Source organism: Crocodylus siamensis, chromosome 5 (genome assembly GCF_052110815.1).
Source record: "Crocodylus siamensis isolate JL-2025a chromosome 5, ASM5211081v1, whole genome shotgun sequence".
Taxonomy (NCBI): Eukaryota; Metazoa; Chordata; order Crocodylia; family Crocodylidae; genus Crocodylus; species Crocodylus siamensis.
Window position 1 is genome coordinate 181143210 of NC_143399.1, and position 21279 is coordinate 181164488.

At 41.8% G+C, this 21279-nt stretch overlaps 1 protein-coding gene across 15 annotated transcripts in view; it reads left to right on the forward strand.

Annotated features, from left to right (window-relative positions):
- Window positions 1–21279, forward strand: part of KIAA1217 (KIAA1217 ortholog) — a 684182-nt gene that overhangs the window by 287626 nt on the left and 375277 nt on the right. For 2 of the 15 annotated variants that reach the window (XR_016442337.1, XM_090047349.1), the window contains exon 1: window positions 4838–5156. The exons of 3 other annotated variants lie outside the window; for them this stretch is intronic. Coding sequence is in view for 10 of the 12 variants with exons in the window: in XM_090047349.1 (XP_089903475.1) it covers window positions 4937–5156 (220 nt within the window). In the remaining 2 variants the exon portion in view is untranslated. Of the gene's footprint in view, window positions 1–4837; window positions 5157–21279 lie in introns of those variants that run through there. 10 more of the 15 variants (XR_016442336.1, XM_090047345.1, XM_090047335.1 and 7 more) reach the window with 8 other exon arrangements.

The window sequence follows — 21279 nt, forward strand, 5'->3', positions numbered from 1 at the left end:
GGATTAAAGCAGGACCCCTCCCCACCCCGCAATATGTCACCAGGAGGACTCTGAGCTCCAGATTTCAGTCACCATTTTCCCTGCCCCTGAATTCCTCCTGTACATATCTCTCTGAGCACTATGGGCCACATAACACATGGACAGTAAGTTTGAAGCCTCTATGCTAGTGCAACCTTTAGTATGCCTAGTTGTTGTACTACTAGACCCCAATGGAGTAAAGAGTGGTTGGGAATTTCTCTTGTCAAGCTGTCTGGATCAGATGTTTAAAGTTATTGAGTGACATAGGCACTTCTTGAAAATCCACTAGGAAACCATTTCCGTTTCTAGCACCCAAATGCCTTTAAAGATCTGGCCTCAGTGGTCAAAAATCAAATCCTTGCCTCTTGCATATTTGCTGAACCAGCATGGCTATCACATCACTTCAATCTACCAATTGTATTAAGCAATTTTTCCCATTTGGCTTTGAAACAAAGAGCCTGTTTAAAGTTGAGAGTTCTCATGTTGGTCAGGACATTAGTGCAGTCTTACAAGTTGCTGTGTGCACTTTGAGATCCACATGGATAGTAACTAGAGATCAGTTTAAATATCTTGTATGAAGGATGATGTCTTTGTAGAACACCCCAGCCCTCATTATTATACTGCATTGAGTATTGAGTCTGAGTCCTGGGGGCGGTACCTGAGCTAATGACTTTTTCATGTTGTTCTGAATTTGTATGATATTAAAAGAACTTAGCATGACAGTCTGCTTTAAATCTATACCTGCAATGTGTAGTGGTATTTCTGAAAGCACTTACCATTTACATTGTCAGTCAGAGCTGAATTAGAGACCACATTTGCCTTGTGGTTGGGAAGGTTAACAAAGCTTATTCTATCGTAAATGTTATCAGAAATAGTTAATAACTATCCTTAAACAAAGAATATTTTAATTCTGTAAAACAGCCTTCTACCCTCCGTAGAGTTTCAAAAAAATGAAAGTTGCAAAACACAGTAGAATATTAAAAATACTCATAAAAGGTGAGGGTTATGGTCTTTACATCTTTATCTACTGCAAAAAACAGAGGTAAGATTATTTGCTATTTGCTGCCAACTGACTGTAGGCAGGTATACATAAAAATGCATTGTAAAATCTTCTCAATACAGGCATACCTCAGAGATATTGCGGGTTCAGTTCCAGACCACCGCAATAAAGCGAATATCACAATAAAGCGAGTCACACGAATTTTTTGGTTTCCCAGTGCATATAAGAGTTATGTTTATACTATACTGTAGTCTGTTAAGTGTGCAATAGCATTATGTCTAAAAAAAAAATGTACACACCTTAATTAAAAAATACTTTATTGCTAAAAAATGCGTAGTGAGCAAATGCTGTTGGAAAAATGGCGCCGATAGACTTGCTCGAGGCAGGGTTGCCACAAACCTTCAATTTGTAAAAAACCGCAATATCTGCGAAGCGCAATAAAGCGAAGCGCAATAAAACGAGGTATGCCTGTATATACAACCTTCTATGACCAGGTAACTTACCACCTGCACATGAGAGAGCAGGTTGACATTGTATAGCTTGACCTCCAAAAGGCTTGATCTAGTATCCCACAATGTCCTCATAAGAAAATTGGAGGATTGTGGGCTTTAACTCCAAGACAGTCAGGTGGGTGAGAAACTGGCTGCAGGACAGAACCCAGAGAGTCACAGTGAACAGACCTGTCATCCCAGTGAGAAGTGGGCAGCAATGTCCCACAGGGGTCAGTGCTTGGTTCAGTACTTTTCAACATCTTTATTAATGATTTGGATGTGGGGGTGAAGAGCTCACTGGCCAGGTTCACAGACAACACCAAGTTATGGGGAAGCGTGGTCATGCTTGAAGATAGGTTACAGTTACAGGAGGACCTAGACAGGCTAGCAAGTTGTGCAGATTGGAACCTGATGACATTCAACATTGAGAAATGTAAAGTGCTCCATCTTGGGAGGAGGAACGCCCAACACACCTACAGGCTTGGTGGCACCAAACTGACTAGCATCACAAATGAAAGGGACCAGGGGGTAATAATAGACCACAGTATGAATATGAGCAGTCAGTGTGATGCTGTAACCAGTAGGGCAAATAATTCTCTGGCCACATCAATTGATGCATCTCCAGCAAAGCCAAGGGGATGATTCTTCCACTCTACTCAGCACTGGTGAGACCACAGCTGGAGTACCGCATCCTGTTCAAGGCACCACGTGGATGCAGTACTCCAGCTTTAACAAAGACGTGGACAAGCTTGAGAGAGTCCAAAGAAGAGCCACCCATAGGTTCAGAGTTTTAAAAGCAATCTATACGAGGAAAGGTTGAGGGATCTGGGACTCTTCAGCCTGAGGAAAGGAAGGCTTAGAGGGGACCTGGTAGTAGCTTACTGCTACACTAGGGAAGTACATCAAGGGTTCGGTGAGTAACTGTTCACCAGGGCACCTGAGGGAAAACCAGGAGTAATGGCCACAAATTCCTGGGAGATCAATTCAGGCTCAACATTAGGAAGAACTTCCTCACAGTCAGGGTGTCCAGACTGTGGAATGGGCTCCCTCCAGGGGTGGTGCAATTGGCTACCCTGTAAATCTTCAAGAGGAGACTAGACATCTGACCCCCAGTTATCTTTCCTGCTTGGTGCAGGGGGCTGGACCCGATGATCTTCCAAGGTCCCTTCTGGCCTTACAGTCTGTGAATCTATATACATCCAGAACAAAATTAAAAATGCATTTTCTGCATCCTGTACAAATTAACTATGCCATATTTCACTGTTCTTCATGATTTTGTCCCTTGCCATGTTGTTTTCACTTACTTTAGTTGTGTGACCAACTTCCCCCTTTATGTTCTGACTTCCTACCTCTTTTTGCTTACATCAGACTGCTTGTTCCTGAAAACGCTTCCCTCATCCAGCCATAGATTCATAGAAAAGTGAGGCTGGAAGGGATGTCCTAAGCAACAGAAGAATTTAGCTCCAGCCTCCATATAACTACCCTCCAGGTATTTGAAGACTGTTATCAAGTCCACCATCAGTCTTATCTTCTCCAAACTAAATAATCCCAATTCTTTCAACCAAACTTTCCTCATTAGTCATGTTTTCCAGGGCTCTAATCACTTTTGTTGCTCTCTGCTGGACCCTTTCTAATTTGTCCCTGTCTTTTTTGACGCGAGACCAACATATTTCTTTTTTTCCCTCCTCCTTCTAATTCCTACATGGAAATATTGTCTTCCATATGGTTTCTTAGACTAGCCACTGCATTCACAGAACAAAATGTTTCTATATTTAAATTAAATAAATTGCCAAACTCATTGAATTCTCAAAATGCAGACAGGACTGTCACTCAGTCAGTTACTCTTTTGCTTTTAGTGCAGCCCAGCTACCTTCCCATATCTATACATTCTTGGACTAGATTGTGGACTCTGCAGGGCAGAGGACCTTGATTGTTGTAAGGCATTTTACCGACAAGTACATTACACTTCATTCACAAAGCATAAGTACATAGGTTTTAATGAAGGATATAATATTTACCTTTCCTTCTTAAATATAAGCCAAGAAATTTCAGTGAAAAAACCCCCAAAACCTTTTTTCATCAGCACTGAGATTATGAAGTTAAATTCCCAGATGGTCAAGAAATTATATTTTAACTTTTTCCACATATATATTTCTATGTTGTATTTCCCTTCCCATTTCCTCTAAATGATTCTTATTCAGTCTTGAGCTGAGATAATATTGGTTCTAGGTGTGGAATAATATGGTCCACAAGGTTTTTGTTCTTGATGTAAAATGCCATTTGTTTGTGCCAAAAAAAGCTTTTTAAATTCAGCTTCTAGACTTTATTGTAACTCTGACATTAAAACCGTGGCTGCTTCTCTGGTTCACATGGATTTAATTTATAGAGATTTGATGGGGAAAATTCAGGTGTTGGCATTTTGACTAAAGGTTTCTGCTTCTGTGACCAAATACTCTTTGAGTCTTGCAACCAGTTCCAGACGCAGGGTGTGCAGAGAACATTCATATAGACTTTGCTTCAGGTAGTCTCAAAGGACAGCATCCAGTAGTTTACATTTGAAGTAACAGCCTATGGTCATAAAATTATTTCTTTGGAGACATAGGTGGAAAATTGTTATCATTGGTGTAGAAAAGGTCACCTTTTTGTGTGCATATATAAGAATAAACTCAGTGCATGAAAGGGTAATGGATAGAATTCTACAGGATGGTACTGCTTTTATTGTATCCAGTTATCAGGATAAATATTACTTTGTTAATAATAAGGAACTTGAGTCACCTTTTAAATGTGAGATGATAGTCAGTGTCAGCTCCCTTTGTATTTTGTTGAATTAGCAGATCTGCTAGACATCATTTAATCCAGTTGCAGCTCTAAATATGCTTAACTGTATGAAAAATAAGTATTCTTGACAACAATTAGTGTACAATCCTTAAACAGTCAACTCTTGGTTTAGAACAGCGCAATCTACTATAACAAGGAAGTATTTGTTTGAAATTAATATCTGGAAATGGAATGAATAACATACTTCATTCAAATATTAGCCATGCATCTGAGTTATTTTGTGTTATTTTACCTGAGTAGGTGGGGCTTTCTAGTTCAGCTTTAATGCTGCCCGGTGTCTAGTCTGTACATGCCAGGAGGTTTTTACAATCCCTGATAGAGCAACTGCTCTTCACTGCTAGTCTGAGAATTCACCACTGGAGCCGAGTCATCTGTTTCATTCTAATACACGTTTACATTCCACAGGTCTGGTAATTGTCTGTGTGACCACCCAGTGCCTGTTGTTTAAATCTGATCGAACTGGCAGTGCAGCACTTTAAATCCAGCTGCACAGCACAGAGTAACTCTAGAGCCTGTCTGCTGAAAAGTAAAGCTGAAAAGGATTTTTAGCATTTGCAGTTGGAGCAGGTAATATTCCGGCATATTCAAAATGTCCAAACCCTGTCGCTTGGCTAGACCTTTACCTACTAATACAGCATCTAAAGTGCCTCCATCTAGGAAAGAGGAACTTAACAGTAAAAAACTGAGAAAAATTAGTTTAGGGGAAAAGATTTTGAGAGCTGGCAGTGAAGGAAACCTGGTTAGACAGCAGCAAGAGCAGGTGCCAACCACAGAAGTGCTTGTTCAACGGAAGACTCCTCTTCTGAAAGGTAACAATTTATTCCATCTTGAGAAGGAGAGAAATCTGTGCAGTCATAGACTTTTAAAAGAAACATGAATGATAGGTATTTCATACCACCACTCGGTGTGTACATGTGACTGTGTTTGTGAAGTTTCAGAAATAGATTCTTGAAAGTGTGTGCATGTGAGAGAGAGAGTTCATAAACTAAAAGCGATCTCAATTAATTATTTTTTATCTGTAACCATGTTATGGTATGCAACCTAAATTATAACCTAGATGCATATTTACTTTTTTGAGACTCTTCAATGTGAAGCTTCATCTGAGTGATATTTACAAGGACTGAAGTTATGAAGTCATGTAGAAAATTGAAGCAGAAAAATCAGTCCCCTGAAGGAATTTTTTATTTAATACAATAGGTAAAACTTCTGTTTATAGGTCCCAGCAAGTCAGTTTTCAGAATTTTTTTGCGCAACAGAAGAAGTGAATGTGTTTTGTAAATGTGTTGTATGCTCTTACAATATAGACAAGTGCATAGGATATTAGCAGTGTGACTGCTATGATTGTGGTATTTTCCACTGGGCTGTTAAGGAGTGCTTAACGGACCATTATGTATTTATTACTATGTTTTTGATACATTGCTCTTTATAACCGTGTTGAAAAGAAGACATTTAAGCTACACAGTGAACACCAGTGATGAAGCTTCAATGCACTAAGAAATAAAAGCACCATTCTTAAAACTGGATTTTTAATATTTGTTTCTCTTTTAATGTGAGCAAGATCCCATTCTTTCTGCAATGGAAATAGCATCCCTTTCCATTCTAAAGCAGGCAAAAGAAAGTAAATTAGAGATCTCTGTAACTTGAAACTGTATATTTTCACTTCACACATAAGGCATCAAAGGTCACAATTTTTGTTCTTGCCTGAGTAAGGTTTAAAAGGTTTTTTTCTTTTTGCAGCATGACTTTTATTATTACACAGTGAAAGAGAGGTGATGACACTTAATCTTATCCGGTGAAATGGATGATCTGTTTGTCTGTACAAAGGAAACTGGGTTTGAAGCACTTTATCAAAGGCAGAAAATAAGGCCTCCCCAGGCCAGGTTTTATTTGCTAAACGGCTGGTCTCACTCATAGACTATCTTGCAGATTTGGCTGTGTAATGTGGACATGCTGCTTTGATCTTATGATGTATGAAAGAAAGTGAAACCTTTATTTAAAAGAGAAAGATATACAATATTTTTTTCTACTTGCGCTGGCCATACATTGACTTTATTTTGGATGGTAAATGATGTTTCTTATATTTCCCAACAAAATTTTGTCAAGTTCAGCCAGATGCCATCTGTAACTGTGTAATTACTGTTCATGCCCTTTTTAAAATTAACACTGCAAACAGAAACACAGTAAGGTTTTTAAAACAGTAGCTGGTCCCCTTTGCCCCTCATTTATTTGGTGCTTTTGGAAAGGAAGTTGTGCAGGCTTTACAGAATACTCAGTAGGTCATTTTTAAGAGTTGTAACTTTTATTACGCTCTAAGGCTATGTTTTTACCTGCTTTATTTAAATGTTCGTTGGACTGCATATTGCTCTGCCAATGAATAACAGTGATTGGAAACACTAGTTAGTATTGTAAATAGGATTTCTATAAAACAAAAATCTCATGGTCAAAAGTGACATTGAAACTTTGTTTATCCTTTCAGCATTTCCAGTGCAGTGCTTACTCTTTTCTAGTGCATGACTTATTCTCTGTTTCTGTACTGAGTTTATAAAGGTACTCTAGGCAGAATCTTTACATGAAGAACAAAAGATATTGTTGAACAATGTCTAACAGTGACACCACATTGGGACTGAAGCCCAAGATGTAGTGACTTTGAAGATACTGTTTTGGAGAAGCAAGTGGGCAGATAAGTATTGGAAGAGCAGCATCAGCAGCAGAGAAAGCTAAGTGGCAAGGAAAATGTTTTATTAGAAAGATTTCGCTGTCTCTAGTATGCAAAGCAGTACATTGAAGAGGAGCTGCTTACTAGCGGTGTGTGAAACAGGCCTTATTTGATTCAGATTCGGCCCGAGTCAGAGGCACTGATTTGATTCGATGATTCGGATCACTGTCCCTGATTCAATTTGGCTGAATCCGAATCTGAAGATTCAGTGCTGATTCAGAGAATCAGTGATTCACCCACAGAAACAGCTTTAAATGTTTTTTCTACATAGCTTGATGTACCAAATGCAGCTTGTGATGGTGGGGCAGTTGGAGCATCCCACAGGAGCGCCGGGGCGGTGGGGGGCCCACATGCTCGCAGGCAAACCTGCAAGTTGACCAGAAGTACTTCTGGTCCACTTCTGAGTCTGCCAGGGAGCACACAGGAGGGGCCCCCCATGCCCCCTGGCTTGGCAATTGCCTGTGGGGGTACTCCAGGTGCCCTCCCAGACCCAGGAGGCACTGGTTGCTGAGTGGGGGAGGGGGTGTGTGGGGGGGCCCTGTTCACTCCCCGGTAAACCCAGAAGTGAACCAGAAGTGCTTCTGGTCCACTTCCCAGTTTGCTGCTGAGTGCACTGGTGAGCCCCCCATGCTCCTGTGGGACATTCCATCTGCCCCAGCATCTCAGCATTGACGAGCTGCCTGGTACCTTGAGGTATGTAGAAAAAACATTTAAAGCTGCATTTATGTCCAAATCGCCAAATCTTTCTGAATCTCTCCAAATCGATTCAGAGGGTTCCAGTTTGATTCGGAGAGATTTAAGGGTCTCCTCATTCAATTTGTATTCAGAGATTTGGCCACTGAATCAGGCAGAATCTCTGCTGAATCGACTCAGGGAGTGAAGCTTTGCACAGCCCTACTGTTCACCCTGAGAATGGATTTAGGACAAGGAACCTGAATGAAATGAGAATCTGGGACTGGACATCTGAATGGAAGCCCCATGGAGAGATGGAAATTATATGAGAAGTTAAGTAGATGAGAGCTCAATAGATGCAGAAACTAAGATGAGGAACCAGGTGAAGGAGACTAGAAGTTAGGTTGGATTGGAAAGATTGTAACTTGGATTGGGAGCCCAGAGGTACAGACTAGAAGTAGCAGGGCAAGGACAGCTGGACCAGAATGAGAAGCATGGTGGGGGGAGGCAGGGGATGAAGGAAAAGAGAGGCTTGGAGGGCTGGAGGAACAGGAATAGGCTGGAAGGGCTGGGGTCAGAAGGAGCCAAGTTCAGGGGAATAGGAAAGAAGGCTCTGTGCAAGCTATCACACAATCCAAAATGGAACTCTCTGTTCATGAGTCTTACATTCCTCTTCTTCCAGCAAGTATCTGTGAAAGCCACTGGCAAAGCATGCATCTCATCAGCTTAAGTGTTGTTCTGTAAAAAGAGATAGTAACTAACTACTGCAGTCAGTTATTCCATTAGCTCAAGGCACAGAGGCTTCTGTTGTAGAGCAAAAGTTTCTAAGTGCCACTGGACCATGCAGGTATCGATATGATGACCCATAATGGAATTTTGTTTGCTTTTTGTTTTGTTTTTTCTTTTAAAAAATCAAGGAAATCATATGCAAATCCTATCCCATTCCCCCACCTCCATCAAATGAACTTGATGGCTGCAAATTTTACCACAAGGAGTTATCAAATGCCAGAAGCAAGGTTGCCTGTGCAACCTTAATGCAGGTATCCTTGTCTGCATACATTGTGACACAGATTATAACTATGACTTCATACTTTTTTTCATAGGACCCCTGCATCATTTTGGGATGGGTTGTGCTCTTTGGATGAATCAGGGTTGTAAGGGGCTATTGTCTGCAGAATCCCTGCCTCATGTGTTTCAGAAATTGGAAGAGGTCAAGAATGAAGCAGGGAGTTTCAGAAAGAGAAAGGGTGATCTTGTAGTCAAAGTGGTTGAAAACAGCCCTGGAGAATTGGGTTCTAATTGTGTCTCTTGTTGCAAAGGTTTTTTGTGGTTCTAGGAAATTCAGCATTTTTGCAGGTGGTACTAAGTGAATGTTCAGCTTTAGACGTCCAAATTGTGACCCTGTGCTTTTAGCTGCAACTCAGATCAGTGAGAATTGTGCTTTGAACCTACTAAGTGCTATCTATTGCTAAGTACAATGTAAGAACAGGTCCAAATCACAAACATTGGTCACGTAAAACAAACAAAAATGTTACCTACATTTATGTATGCTTTAGGTCCACAGATACTGATCTGTTAAATGGGTGTAAAAACATACCTAGAATCACACCCTTAACTAACAGAAGTTTTTGTTGAAAGTATTCTATAATATTTAATATCTTTACTACTCTAATAATGATGCCTTAGCAAAGCCTATGAAATTCATAGTTTTGTCTTCAGAGCAGGGTTTGAATGGTCTGCTGTCAATAAAGTCTGGGACTGCACATTGAAAAAATGAGAGCACAACATAAAATATTGTATAGATGCTCATTTAAGTGAGCACCATCTATTCTGTTCTCTGGGCGTGACAGGGGTCCTAAGGAAAAATAATGTATAATTGTGCAGTGCAAGGTTATAGCATAGTACGTATTCAGAGATGTGTCTACATGTTCATTAATGCACCCTAATTACTGTGAATTTAGTTTAGTACTTCCTTAATAAAGTACTAATTGAATGGTCAGTAAATGTAATGTGTCCTAGCATAGATCAGGTGATGCAGATGTCTTTGTGATCCTGGGCACAAACTATAACATAATCAATCAGGCGTCAATGTTTACATCCTGGGTGTCACCAGGACGTTTTGTGCCTGTTTTTCTGGTGGAACAGGGTATTGGTGGCAATAAGCATGGTTCTGTGCATTTTATCAAGAGGAGGATGTCATTGGAGTTGACCTTTCCTACTCTTCCTTGCTGATGATTCTGTTGCAGAGGTTTGACTCCCTTCCAACTCTGGCCTTGAAATCACTAAGCAGAATCAGTCTTTCTCCTTCCAGAATGTCAGAAAGGACTTGTTCAAAGTTGGCGTAGAATTCCTTGTTGGTTTCATTGGCAGTGTCAAGAATTGGGGCATATGCACTGATGACAGTGGTGTATTGGCTCCCTGCCAGTTTAAGACTGGAGAGTGTGAGGAACTGAGGGATACTCACCTGGAATGCATCTCTGGCCAGGAACATGGACCCCACTGGAACAGGACTTCCACGCTGCAGCAAGAGCTCCCGGTCCACCGCAGCCCGGTTCTACCACCGCAGCAGGTAAAGCAGATTGGTGCAAATCCATAGCCGGGGCAATATCCGGGGATCAAGGCAGAGCCAAGGAGGCAAGGATGGTGGAAGATGGTGAGAATGAAGTCTGGGAGTGGGAGATGCTAGGACAACACCCCGAGGGCAGGGAAAGCATCTGATCAGGCTCTGAAGAGACCGTGGAACCCTCACTACGAGGGTGAAGAGGAGGGGGAAAGGAAGGAAGAAGAGAATAAGGATGAGAAGGACCCACAGGGAAGGTGGAGGAGGTGGATGGTCCTGAGCCATCAGCTCTGTATTTTTTTTGTTTTTGTTGTCTGTTTGAGGACCTGGAGCGATTACCATGAGCTGCCAGTTGAGCCAGGCGCGGCTGCAGCAAGAAGAGGAGTCAAAGAGAGAGGGAGAGCCTCCTAGATGGAGGGAAAGAAACCGTGCTTCCCTAAGGCACAGCAGCAGGACCCAAGGGGATGAGAAGCTGAGACTGGCTGAGGGAAGGAGGACGAGGAATGCCACCCCTCTCACATCCCACTGCCTTTTACGCCAAGGATTTCCTTTGTTCGTTAAGCGGCAACACCACCAATTAAGCTGGGTGCGGCTGCAATCAGCATGGGATAACAAGAGATTTCCCCAGCACACCTGGGAGTGCAGGGAAAACCCAGGGTGAGGAAAAGCCTCAAACAAGCCAGAGGGATGACCAGGACCCAATTATCCTGAAACCTGACTCAACTGCTATCCTACCTACAAAAAGAAAATGAAAAAAAAAGAAGAAATTGCTTCAGACTGATCATTTAGCCATCCTTTCTCCCATAGTTTTGGGAACCAGGGCGGAAACTCGAAGTCAGTTGTGGTGGAGGTGGGTAATCACCACCTCCCTTTCATTAACATCTCAAAAAAAACCCAAAAGGTCTTTTCAACATCAAAGTTGTGGCAGGCAAGAAGAAAGAGTGTAGGATCGCACCAAGACCAACCAAAGGTTGCAACCACCATGAGAGCGTCGGTGGATATCAGCGGGACCTAAGGGCATGCATCCATATCCAGTGGCTACCCGACAGTCATGAGGTGCTCTTTAATTCCAATAGGAGACTTGTTTTGTCTGTTTATGAATCATAGAATCAATGAATCGGAAGGGACCTAGACAGATTATCTAGTCCGACCCCCTGCCATGGGCAGGAAGGAGCTCTGGGGGTGGCAGGGGTCACAAGACCCCAGCCAGGTGCCTATCCAGTCTCCTCATGAATATTTCCAGGGAAGGTGAGAGCACCACCTCTCTGGGGAGCCTATTCCAGGCTCTGGACACCCTTACAGTGAAGTAGTTCTTCCTAATATCCAACCTAAACCTATCCTCCCTCAGCTTGTGGCCATTGCTCCTGGTGACTCCAAGGGGGGCCCTGGTGAACAGACTTTCCCCGAGTCCCTGCTGCTGGCCCCTGATAAGGATGAGTTCATTTAAAACCAGCTCCATGAAGCCAGCATTCTTCTTCCTGTCTACCCTTCCAGAAGTAAATATAGCCGCCTCCACGCTCTTTGAGCTGCCTGTCTCCCACTCGGTAGATGTTGCTCAGTGCGGCAACATCGATGTTCTGCCACCTGGGTTCTCAGGCCAGGATTGCAGTGCGGTGCTCTGGGTGTTCTCTGTTAGAATTGTCCGTGGGGGTTCTGACATTCCAGGTCCCAAAATTGATTATGTGCCTTCAGTGATTTTGACTGCAGGAAAGGTGATCCTACTGGACATGGTTATCTAGTCAGAAAGAAGGTAGACAGGCTGTGTTTAGGGCACCTTTTCCTAGCTCCTTCCCCATGTGGAGTAAGCAGTGTGGAAGAGGGATGCTCAGTCACAATTGCAGTTGCCAAATCATGCCCATGCCTCAGCGGAGTGCTAGGTGACCTTGTAACTGCTGCCTTTGTGCCAGTTCATAATTAAGAGCTTCCAGACCTCACAATCCTGCTTCCATCGTCACAGCTGAAGAAGTACTTAAAACAGATCTTAAAATATATCTCCATCAGGTTAGCTCCCACAAAACATTGGAAAAAAGTTTCTACTTTTAGAGGTCTCCATAAAGGCCCATTGGAAAAAAAGGAAACCTTGGTGAATGCCCCACTTCTCTAAATTATTGTATTTGTACCTTATGGTTACTGACATGTAAATGAATCATTGTCCCAAACACATATTATTGTTACATTTTTTCCTTCAGTTTTTTACTTTACCCAGAATTTATCATATATTTAATCCAGATTTTGACTATTTCTAGGAAGTTTCCCTTCATGTTGGGGGCTACATTCCTCAGTTTCTGTCACTTCAAGGACTGCTCTGAACAAATCTCAATTTTTTCTTAGGCCAGAATACTTAGGGTAAAACTCTTGGCTCATTGAAGTCAACAGCAATGTTTGACCTCAGTTCAGGCAGGATTATGCCCTGTTTTTTTGCCTTTGGCTATGTAGTTTTGGTGTGTCACCCTCCACTTTTGATCCCTGGTTTGTATTTGAGGTTTGAAGAACACAGCTATTGTTTGGATTCACTATGCTCATAACCACAATTACATTTTATAAACATTTCCCACTGCCTGTTTTCTTCTAGGGAAATACAGTTTAGAAACATGACTTTGCAGGTATGACATGCTATATTAATAGTAGAGGACCTGCTTGCATTCTTGTTCCTTGTCCTGCTCTGTCTCTATCTTACCCAAAATAGCTAACAGACCATTATTGGATACCCCATATGTCATCTATATATCCTTTCCTATTTATTAATGATAACCTTTGAATTTCTTTCTCTGTTCATTTTCTCATAATTTGTATATTTATTTTCCATTTTTTTCTACATCCTGCTTCATTTTTGGCCTGTGTTTTCATCAGATTTTTATTCTTTCTTTCTTCTTTGCACTTTGTTTTGCACACTGTGCTAACCAGAATGCAAACTCAGAAAATTTATAAATAAAATTCCTGAATCTACATGGTCAAATAGATCCAGAACTAGGTAAAAACCATCTGTTCATCCCTAATTATTAGGGGAGTGGACCAGTAGAACCCAGGTATCAGTGCATACTCATGGTATGGAACAAATAACAACTACTATTATTTACATATTTTGCAAGAATTTGAACAAACTGGTATTTCTTGTAAGATACAAAATAACAATGCCAGTACAGTACACATGTAAATTACTAATTGACTGTAAGCTTTTTAAAATTTTTATAAAGAATATTAAATCTATGGCCTAGGTTAGGAAATATTATACTTTCTGATGTACTAATAACATCTGTAGGACTTTTAAGGTCAAGTGCTACATCTGTCAGGAACTTCTGTTTCACAGTATTTCCTGACTGAGCTGTATCTACAAATAGGGAACATGTGTAAGACTATAAGTTAGCTTTCTAAGGAAGTCCATTATTAACATTTTAAGGGAGCAAAGAATTTTTATATTTATCTTACCCTATTTTAGTTTTTTATGTCACTATTTTAATATTTATAAGGATACTATAAGCAAATTATTGTCTGGTGAGCCTATGACTATAGAAGATTCTTGAGTACCCAAAGCTAATGTTACCTTCCCGTTAGTTTTACTGCCAGTATGTGCATGTTTTCTTCATAAACATCTTCTCTGGGTAGTCAATACAGAGATTTTTTACAACATCAGAGATTTTATTGAGACATTATGGTAAAGGCTGTTGTAATAGTTTCAGAACCAGTAGTGAGATTAGGATTTGTATCATATTTCTCTTAATATTATACACATATTTTTTAAGTCTATAAAATTTTTGGTTGGCACCTCTGAAATTCAGGGCACTTATTTAGGTGACTAAGTTTAGGAAGCCACCTTTGAAATTGTTGTTCAAGTGTCTAGGATTCCGTGGGAGGCAAAATGTCATTTTTGGACCATAACCAAATCTCAGGCATACTGCAAACACTGTGTTTTGGCCAGCTGAAATGGGCAATGTGTATGTCAGCAGCAAATAGAGTAGCTACTGTTATCTATTATTATGGCATTCCTGCATAGCAAAAAGACCTGTAAATTCAGATGGGCTGGAAAGGTAAGATAGATGGAAGGAAATTTTTCCTGCTGAGAGGGCGTGTTCGAAATAAAGAGTAAATAGGAGAATTGCTCTTCTTTTTGGAATATGTTCTCTTAAAATATATATAGGCATTCTTAAATTGTGCACAATGCTAGTTTGTATAATTAAGGTGACTGAATGATCTGGTTTATAGGGGTTATACTAGTTTAGGAAATAAAGTGAATCTGGAATATTTTACCAATTTCACTACAGCCATGGGAATTCAAGGGGCACATCTACATGAGACATTTACTGCACAATTGACTAATTAGCTGTGCAGTAAATGTCTTGGTGTCTACATGTGTACCCCATTAAGCTGGAGTAAACTAATTAACTTTGTGGCAGAATAATACTTGTAAATAATAAGTACTGTCCTGCTGCAGAGTGAAAACTCTGGAGTACTGCATGTGTAGACACCAGAGGGGCTGGTGGGGGCATGAGAGTGTTTGTCCCCCAGCCAGAAGGTAGCACATTGAGCCAGGGGGAGCAGCCCCAGGATGGCAGGTTGAGCCACTGAACCCTCTTCCAGCCAGGGCTGCTCCACCCTGGCTCAACGTACTGCACATGAATAAACTCCATTGCTTATTGTTCCAGAGTTTATTGCTGCCGGGCTCAAGTTCAAACAGTATGTCCAGGAACAATGAACTGTGGAGCAATAAGCTCTCCAGTTTATCCATGCACCATAATTGCATGTGTAGATGCACCCAAGGAGTACCAAAGAGGAAGGTAGTAAAACATAAAGGAAAGTGAGGAGAGAAGCAGAGAGGAGGGCAGCACAAGCAGAAATGAGGCCTGCACACAGGTAGGACTGGGGGCATTTTGTAGGGCAAATGGGGAATGATTTATTGGAGAAGGAGTAGCATTACATAGGTAGTAAATGTAGCAGCTGTTTAATAATGCACACCAATGCCAATGTTATGCAACAATCAGAAAAGGAAGAAAAATTCTCCATGTTGTTGAAATTGTAAGACAGGCAGGGCAGGTCTCAGTGGCAAACATCCCACTCAACCAAACAGAACTTCAGGGTGTTTAGTGAGGCCAATCATACATTTCATTTGGAAGATGGAATTGTGATCACTACAGTGCCTCTCACCACAGGCCTAATGCCATGTTAGAAAACTGCCTCAGTCTTTATTCAAAGGAAAATATGTCATATATGAAAATAAAAACCACAGCTTGAAAATAGTACTTGTTTTTTTTCCCCTTAATCCTTTTCTAAGTATTGGCTGGAGTTGGCCTAGCTAAAATTATGAGATTTTTTAAAAGATCACAGCCCACTATGGTTTAGCCCCATATAAAGATTTGCCATATGAACTTCTATAGTATTCCAACCTGAAACATTAAAAATCATGTATCAGGCCCCCTAGAATCATGAATGTGACTGGAAAATCATGAGACTTGAATAGGAAACCATTTTTTTAATATATTTGCCTTCTGGGTTTTGAGTCTTTGGCATTTATTAGGCCCACATTTTCCTGTGGCAATGTATAAGCATAAGGGATAGAAACTTACTTTTTAAAGGTTAAAGTAGGCCTTCTCCCACATTCATGTGACTCCATGGCTCCATAAAGCTGGGTCTTTATTAAAATCACAGGGGTGATGTGAGATTTGTAATAAACTCATAAAAGTTGCTGAAAGTGCTGCCACACCTTGTCCAGGTTGCTACAGTTCAGAGAAGCCAGAAGAAACAAAGGTGCCAAGGTCCAGGCAACAGGAATTGGAAATCAACCTTCAGCTTATCCAGAGCATATGCAAACAGCAGTCATTGCAGCAAAGGGGATTAGGCCTGCCAGGGACAGAGAGTTTGGGCAGGGACTATTTGGGCTACTAAAGAGGTTAGAATATATTAATCAGTATGGGTGCATGTAGGTGTGCAGGGATCCTTCTCTGATGCACTGTAATTACAGCGTGTTGGAGCAGACTTGATTAATTGAGTCTATTGGAGTGTGCTAATTAGTAGGGCTATGTGAAGTTTTGGTCGCTGATTCAATTCGGTGGAGATTTGGTCTGATTCAGCTGCTGAATCTCTGAATCTGAATCAAATCGGGAGACCCTTTAATCTCTCCAAATTGAACTGGAACCCTCTGAATCAATTTGGAGAGATTCGATGATTCAGACATAGACAGTTTTAAATGCTTTTTCTACATACCTCAAGGTACCAGGTGGCTTGTAAATGCTGAGATACTGGGGTGGATGGAGCATCCCACAGGAGCACAGGGAGGTCCCCAGTGTGCTTGGTGGTGGACCTGGACGTGAACCAGAAGCACGTCCGTACACTTCCAGGTCCACTGCAGAGCACACAGGAGACCCTCCCCCCACACCCTGGCTCAGTGACTAGTGCCTCCTGGGTCTGGGGGGACACCAGGGTCCCCCCATGGCCAATCACTGAGCTGAAGGGCCCAGGGGAAGTCCCTCACGCAATTGGCAGTGGACCCAGAAGTGGACTAGAGGTACATCTGGTCCGTTTCTGGGTTTGCCGCTGAGCACACGGGGCGGGGGGGGCTGCGCTTCCATGGAATGTTCCATTTGTCCCACCATCACAGTGTTCATGAGCCGTGCCTGGTACTTCGAGGTATGTAGAAAACATTTAATGCTGTGTCTATGGCTGAATTGCTGATTCTCCGAATCAGCATCAGATCTTCAGATTTGGATTTGGCTGAGTCGAATCGGGACAGTGATCTGAATCAGCAAATTGAATCACTGTCTCCTGACTCCGGCCAAATCTGAATCAAATACGGCCTGTTTTGCACACTTCTGCTAATTAGCATGCTCCAGCAGCCTTCATGTCTTGTGTATTCGGCATCCCCGTGTTTCAAAATGGCAGCGGAGGCGCTTTCAAGCTTGTCAAACAAGCTTTAGTTAAAGTGCCCCGCTACCATTTTGAACCATGGGATACCGAATACATGAGATGCTGTGGGGGCTCTCAGAGCTACTCTAATTAAAGCACCCTTCACTCCCAGGGCGCATGTAAAGACATCCTGTGTTTAGGAACTGGCAATGTTATATTACTCATGGGGAATGTGCTTGTGGAATTTATGTAGGGGCCTTTTCCTGCTGTTACACATCTCATGACTTGCCCTGTGATGATAAAAATATTGCTTTGCCATTTAGAGAATTGTCTGCTCCTAATATTAATTCTTGCCTCCCTGGAGGTGTAGGGGGATGGTGCTGTTTAGAGCCAAAAGGGGTGTCTCAGTTATGAAGATGAAGACCTGGGATCTCCTTAACCAAAGCTGAGAAGATTTGACAAGGGGCAACACAAGCATGGAATGCAGGCAAGAATTGACCAGACTATCATCTCTGTCCTAGCCACCTGTAGCTGGGGCTCTAACAAAACTGTCTGGTTGGGAATAAAGCAGCAAAAATTTAGGAGTTTTGGCAGTTTTCAAAAACATTTCATTTCAGGTCATTTTTTACATTGAAATAATTGAAGATTCATGAATAAGTTTTGTCTTATATTAAATAGAACTTTTTACTTTGGCAGCATTGAATCTTTTTACTTCTGACAAGTCTTAAATATTTTAGAGTGCTTAAAAAATGAAATAAAAAGAGATTTCCAAATGAAAACTTGTTTCAAACAGAAAAATCAATAAAATATGTTGAAATGAACTGCCTTGATTGGGGAAGGGGTGAATTTTTTATGTACTTTTCCAGAATAATAATTTGGCAAGATTAAAAAATGTTTGTTGCAGAATCTGTATTGTTTCTTCTTGAAAAAGATTTTGTGCAAAAAATGTTTATTCAGTTCTGTTGAGGTCTCTTCACAGAGGACATACCCCGTATGCCAGTGACTATGCTGTGGAGGTTCTGTGGTTACTCCAGTTTACAGGGAAGGACCAGACCAAACTCAAGACTTTCCAAGAGGGACTGATATCCATATTTCAAATATACTCTTCCCTTCCAACCTATGTACTGGAAAGTGGGGGAGTGCCTTGGAGATTAAGCAGCCATGACCATAAAGAAAAAGGGGAAAAAAAGATCTGTAGAATACTGAGAGAAAAGTTGTCCCACAGTCATCCCATGAAGAAATGGAGGAGTGATTTTATTCTTGAGTTCAAACATCCACTAAGGTCCCAGGCACACATTCATTTAAAGTCCCTGATAAGGGGGACTCCTTTGGCTCCCCAAACCAGGATTCTCTGATTCCCTGCATCTTAAAGTCCCACTGTAACTGCTGGGCATGAGGTTTGAAGTCCCCAGCAAGGAAAGCGCTTCAGCTCCTGTTGCTCACAGCCTCTGAATTCCTCCTGCCCACACCATGTAATTCCTCCCTCCCTCCACCCACAACAGCCCCAGACCCAGTTGGAGAGCTAGGGTTGCCCTGGGGACCAGCACCAACAATCACCTGATTGACACCAGCTCTAGGGTAACCCCAAATTAGCTGAAGACTGGGGCTTCCCCAGGCTGGTGCCAACAATATTGTCAGCATGTAAGTTGGAGACCAGGACTGTCCAGGAGTGATTCTGATAGTCAGCTGATTGATGGACATCTGCCTTGGACAACCCTATTGAGTGGATATTTAATTTAAGGTCTGTATAAATCAGCCATAACAATGTTCTGCATTGTATGTGGAACATTTTTATGGCTGTTTTGCCATTTTATGGCGCCTTAAATTGGGTGCACCGGTAGCACTCTTGCCATTTATAGTGCCTGTAACATGTTAATCACATCACTTATATTATGTATAGGTAGCCATTAAAATGCTCAGATTTTGGCATTAGCTTTGAGTTAATATTCTGAAGCTAGAATGCCCAGATTCCAGATCTGGTTAAGTCACTGGCAGAAGAAATCTGTGACCTTTATATATTTAGCAGTTGTCCCAAAGGTCCTATACCTAGATGTGGACTATCAAGATTTAAGAAAACAGGTGGTCAGGTGGAACCCAGGGAGGCATATGTAAACTATCAGTCATATTCTGGGCTTTATTAACCAAAGCCTAGTCCGAGCAAGGATGCACTGAAACTCCCAAGGCAGCTTGAGGTTCACAACACCATCACATGAAACATGGGAGTAATCTGCCAACAAACCAGTTCACTTTCCAAAGCACTTTTCTTCAGCCCTGCCTCCTTCCGCCCCACAGCACTTGGTCTAAACAATTCCTTCTGCTGAATTACACACCCCGCCCATTCATTTGGATAAACAGGTACAGATTTATTTCAGTTACTCAACCATGCTGGATGGTGAAGGGAATGCCTAGCAGTCAATGAGAGGCCGAGAAGGAGGTCCAGTGACCAATTCAGACAAGATGGTTAGCCAGTCTGCTAGATAAAGGAGTTACTGACAGTTCTTAAATCTGCCTCCCTTCTCCTCCAAAAACCTGTCATGACATCAATCTAAACTAGGACTTTTGCATGCTGGCTGCATCCCTCCCTCCCTTTATATGGGATGTTTTTTCCAAGAGGAGCTCTATGCAATGGTATGCAAGTTGTCAGGAGGCCTTTGAATACTTAATTTGCCAGGCGTTGTGCACCAAAATCTCTTAAGAACAGTGCAGACGGGAGAGTCTGAGCACATGTGCCAGCTGGGAACTGATCGGGTTAGAGCAGAATCATGAATATTATAGCTCCTACAAACTGGATTTTCTATTCTTGACTATTAAAAAGAAGCTTAAGAACTACCTGACTGCAAATCATGTCACTGTATACACAGTGAATGTGACAATCTCATGGATGCTTCTGCTCTGACAGATGAGATGCATCAGAACCATGCTGGGCATCAAGTTAAGGCAAATACATGTTCACCTTCATGGAATTCAGGACCAGATGGTATATTCAAGGTAACAATACCTATAAAAGCAGAACTGCCTGGTGTTCATGAATACTCATGCTGTCATGCTTTTCATGTCTCCCACAGACAACAAGCTCTCTTGAATCCCCTTTCCAATAAGACTTGCCTCCCATAAGATCCTACCTACCAAGCTACCTGCATTTGTTAAAGTCTGCTTTCCTGAAGTCCAGTTTCTTTATTCTCTTGCTGCCTTGCTTCCTTTGCTTAGGATTTTTAATTCTGTCACTGCATGGTCACTGTCACCCAAGTTGCTTTATATCTTCACATTTGCAATGAACTCCTCCCTATTTGTAAACATTCACTGTAATTGACTTCTCTACCATCCCAATACACTGCAAAAGTTGCTGGACTGCCTGTTCACTGCTGTGTTACCCTCCCAGTAGATATTACAGTAATTAAAGTTCCCCAGGAGAACCAGGTCCTGCAATTTGGCTACATTAATTAGTTGTTTGAAAAAAGCATTGTCAAACTCCTTCCCTTGGGCTGATGATCTATAGCACCCCCCACCCTTTGCTGTTTTTCATTTTTCTCTTGACCCACAGGCTTCTGGCAGGTTTCCCTTCCATTTTGTACTGTACCTCAGAACAAGTGTAAGCCACCTCCTTTTTTGTCTTGCCTAAACAAGTTATACCCATCCATGGCACAGTCCAGTCACAGCAACTATCCTACCAAGTCTCAGTTGTCCCAATTACATCATACTTCTGTGATAGTACTGGGATTTCTAATTTTTCATGTTTCTGCATAAGTGTATACGTATCTGAGGTTGCTAGCCAATTGCTCTACTAATTTCCCTCAGAGAAAATTGTTAGAGGTCCCCATACTTCCCCCCTCTTATTTGGTTGTGAAGCAGTATGCTCAGAAGTATACAAGCATCCACAAGCAGTTCTTCCACTTTGTCAGGTGGATATTGTCTCTGCCCCACAGTCCCTTTTGAAATGCCATGACTTGTTTGAAGAAGAAAAAGCCCTGCTGGTGACACCATCTGTACAGCTACATGTTCATCTCTATCCATCTGCTCCTGCCTGGGACTTTGCCTTTGCTTTAAAAGATCAGTGAGAACATACCTGAGCCCCTACCCCTTCAATGTCATGCCCAGGAAAAATAGTCACTTTGGATCTGTTTGGTGTAACCCCTGGCACTGTGAGTGTTCA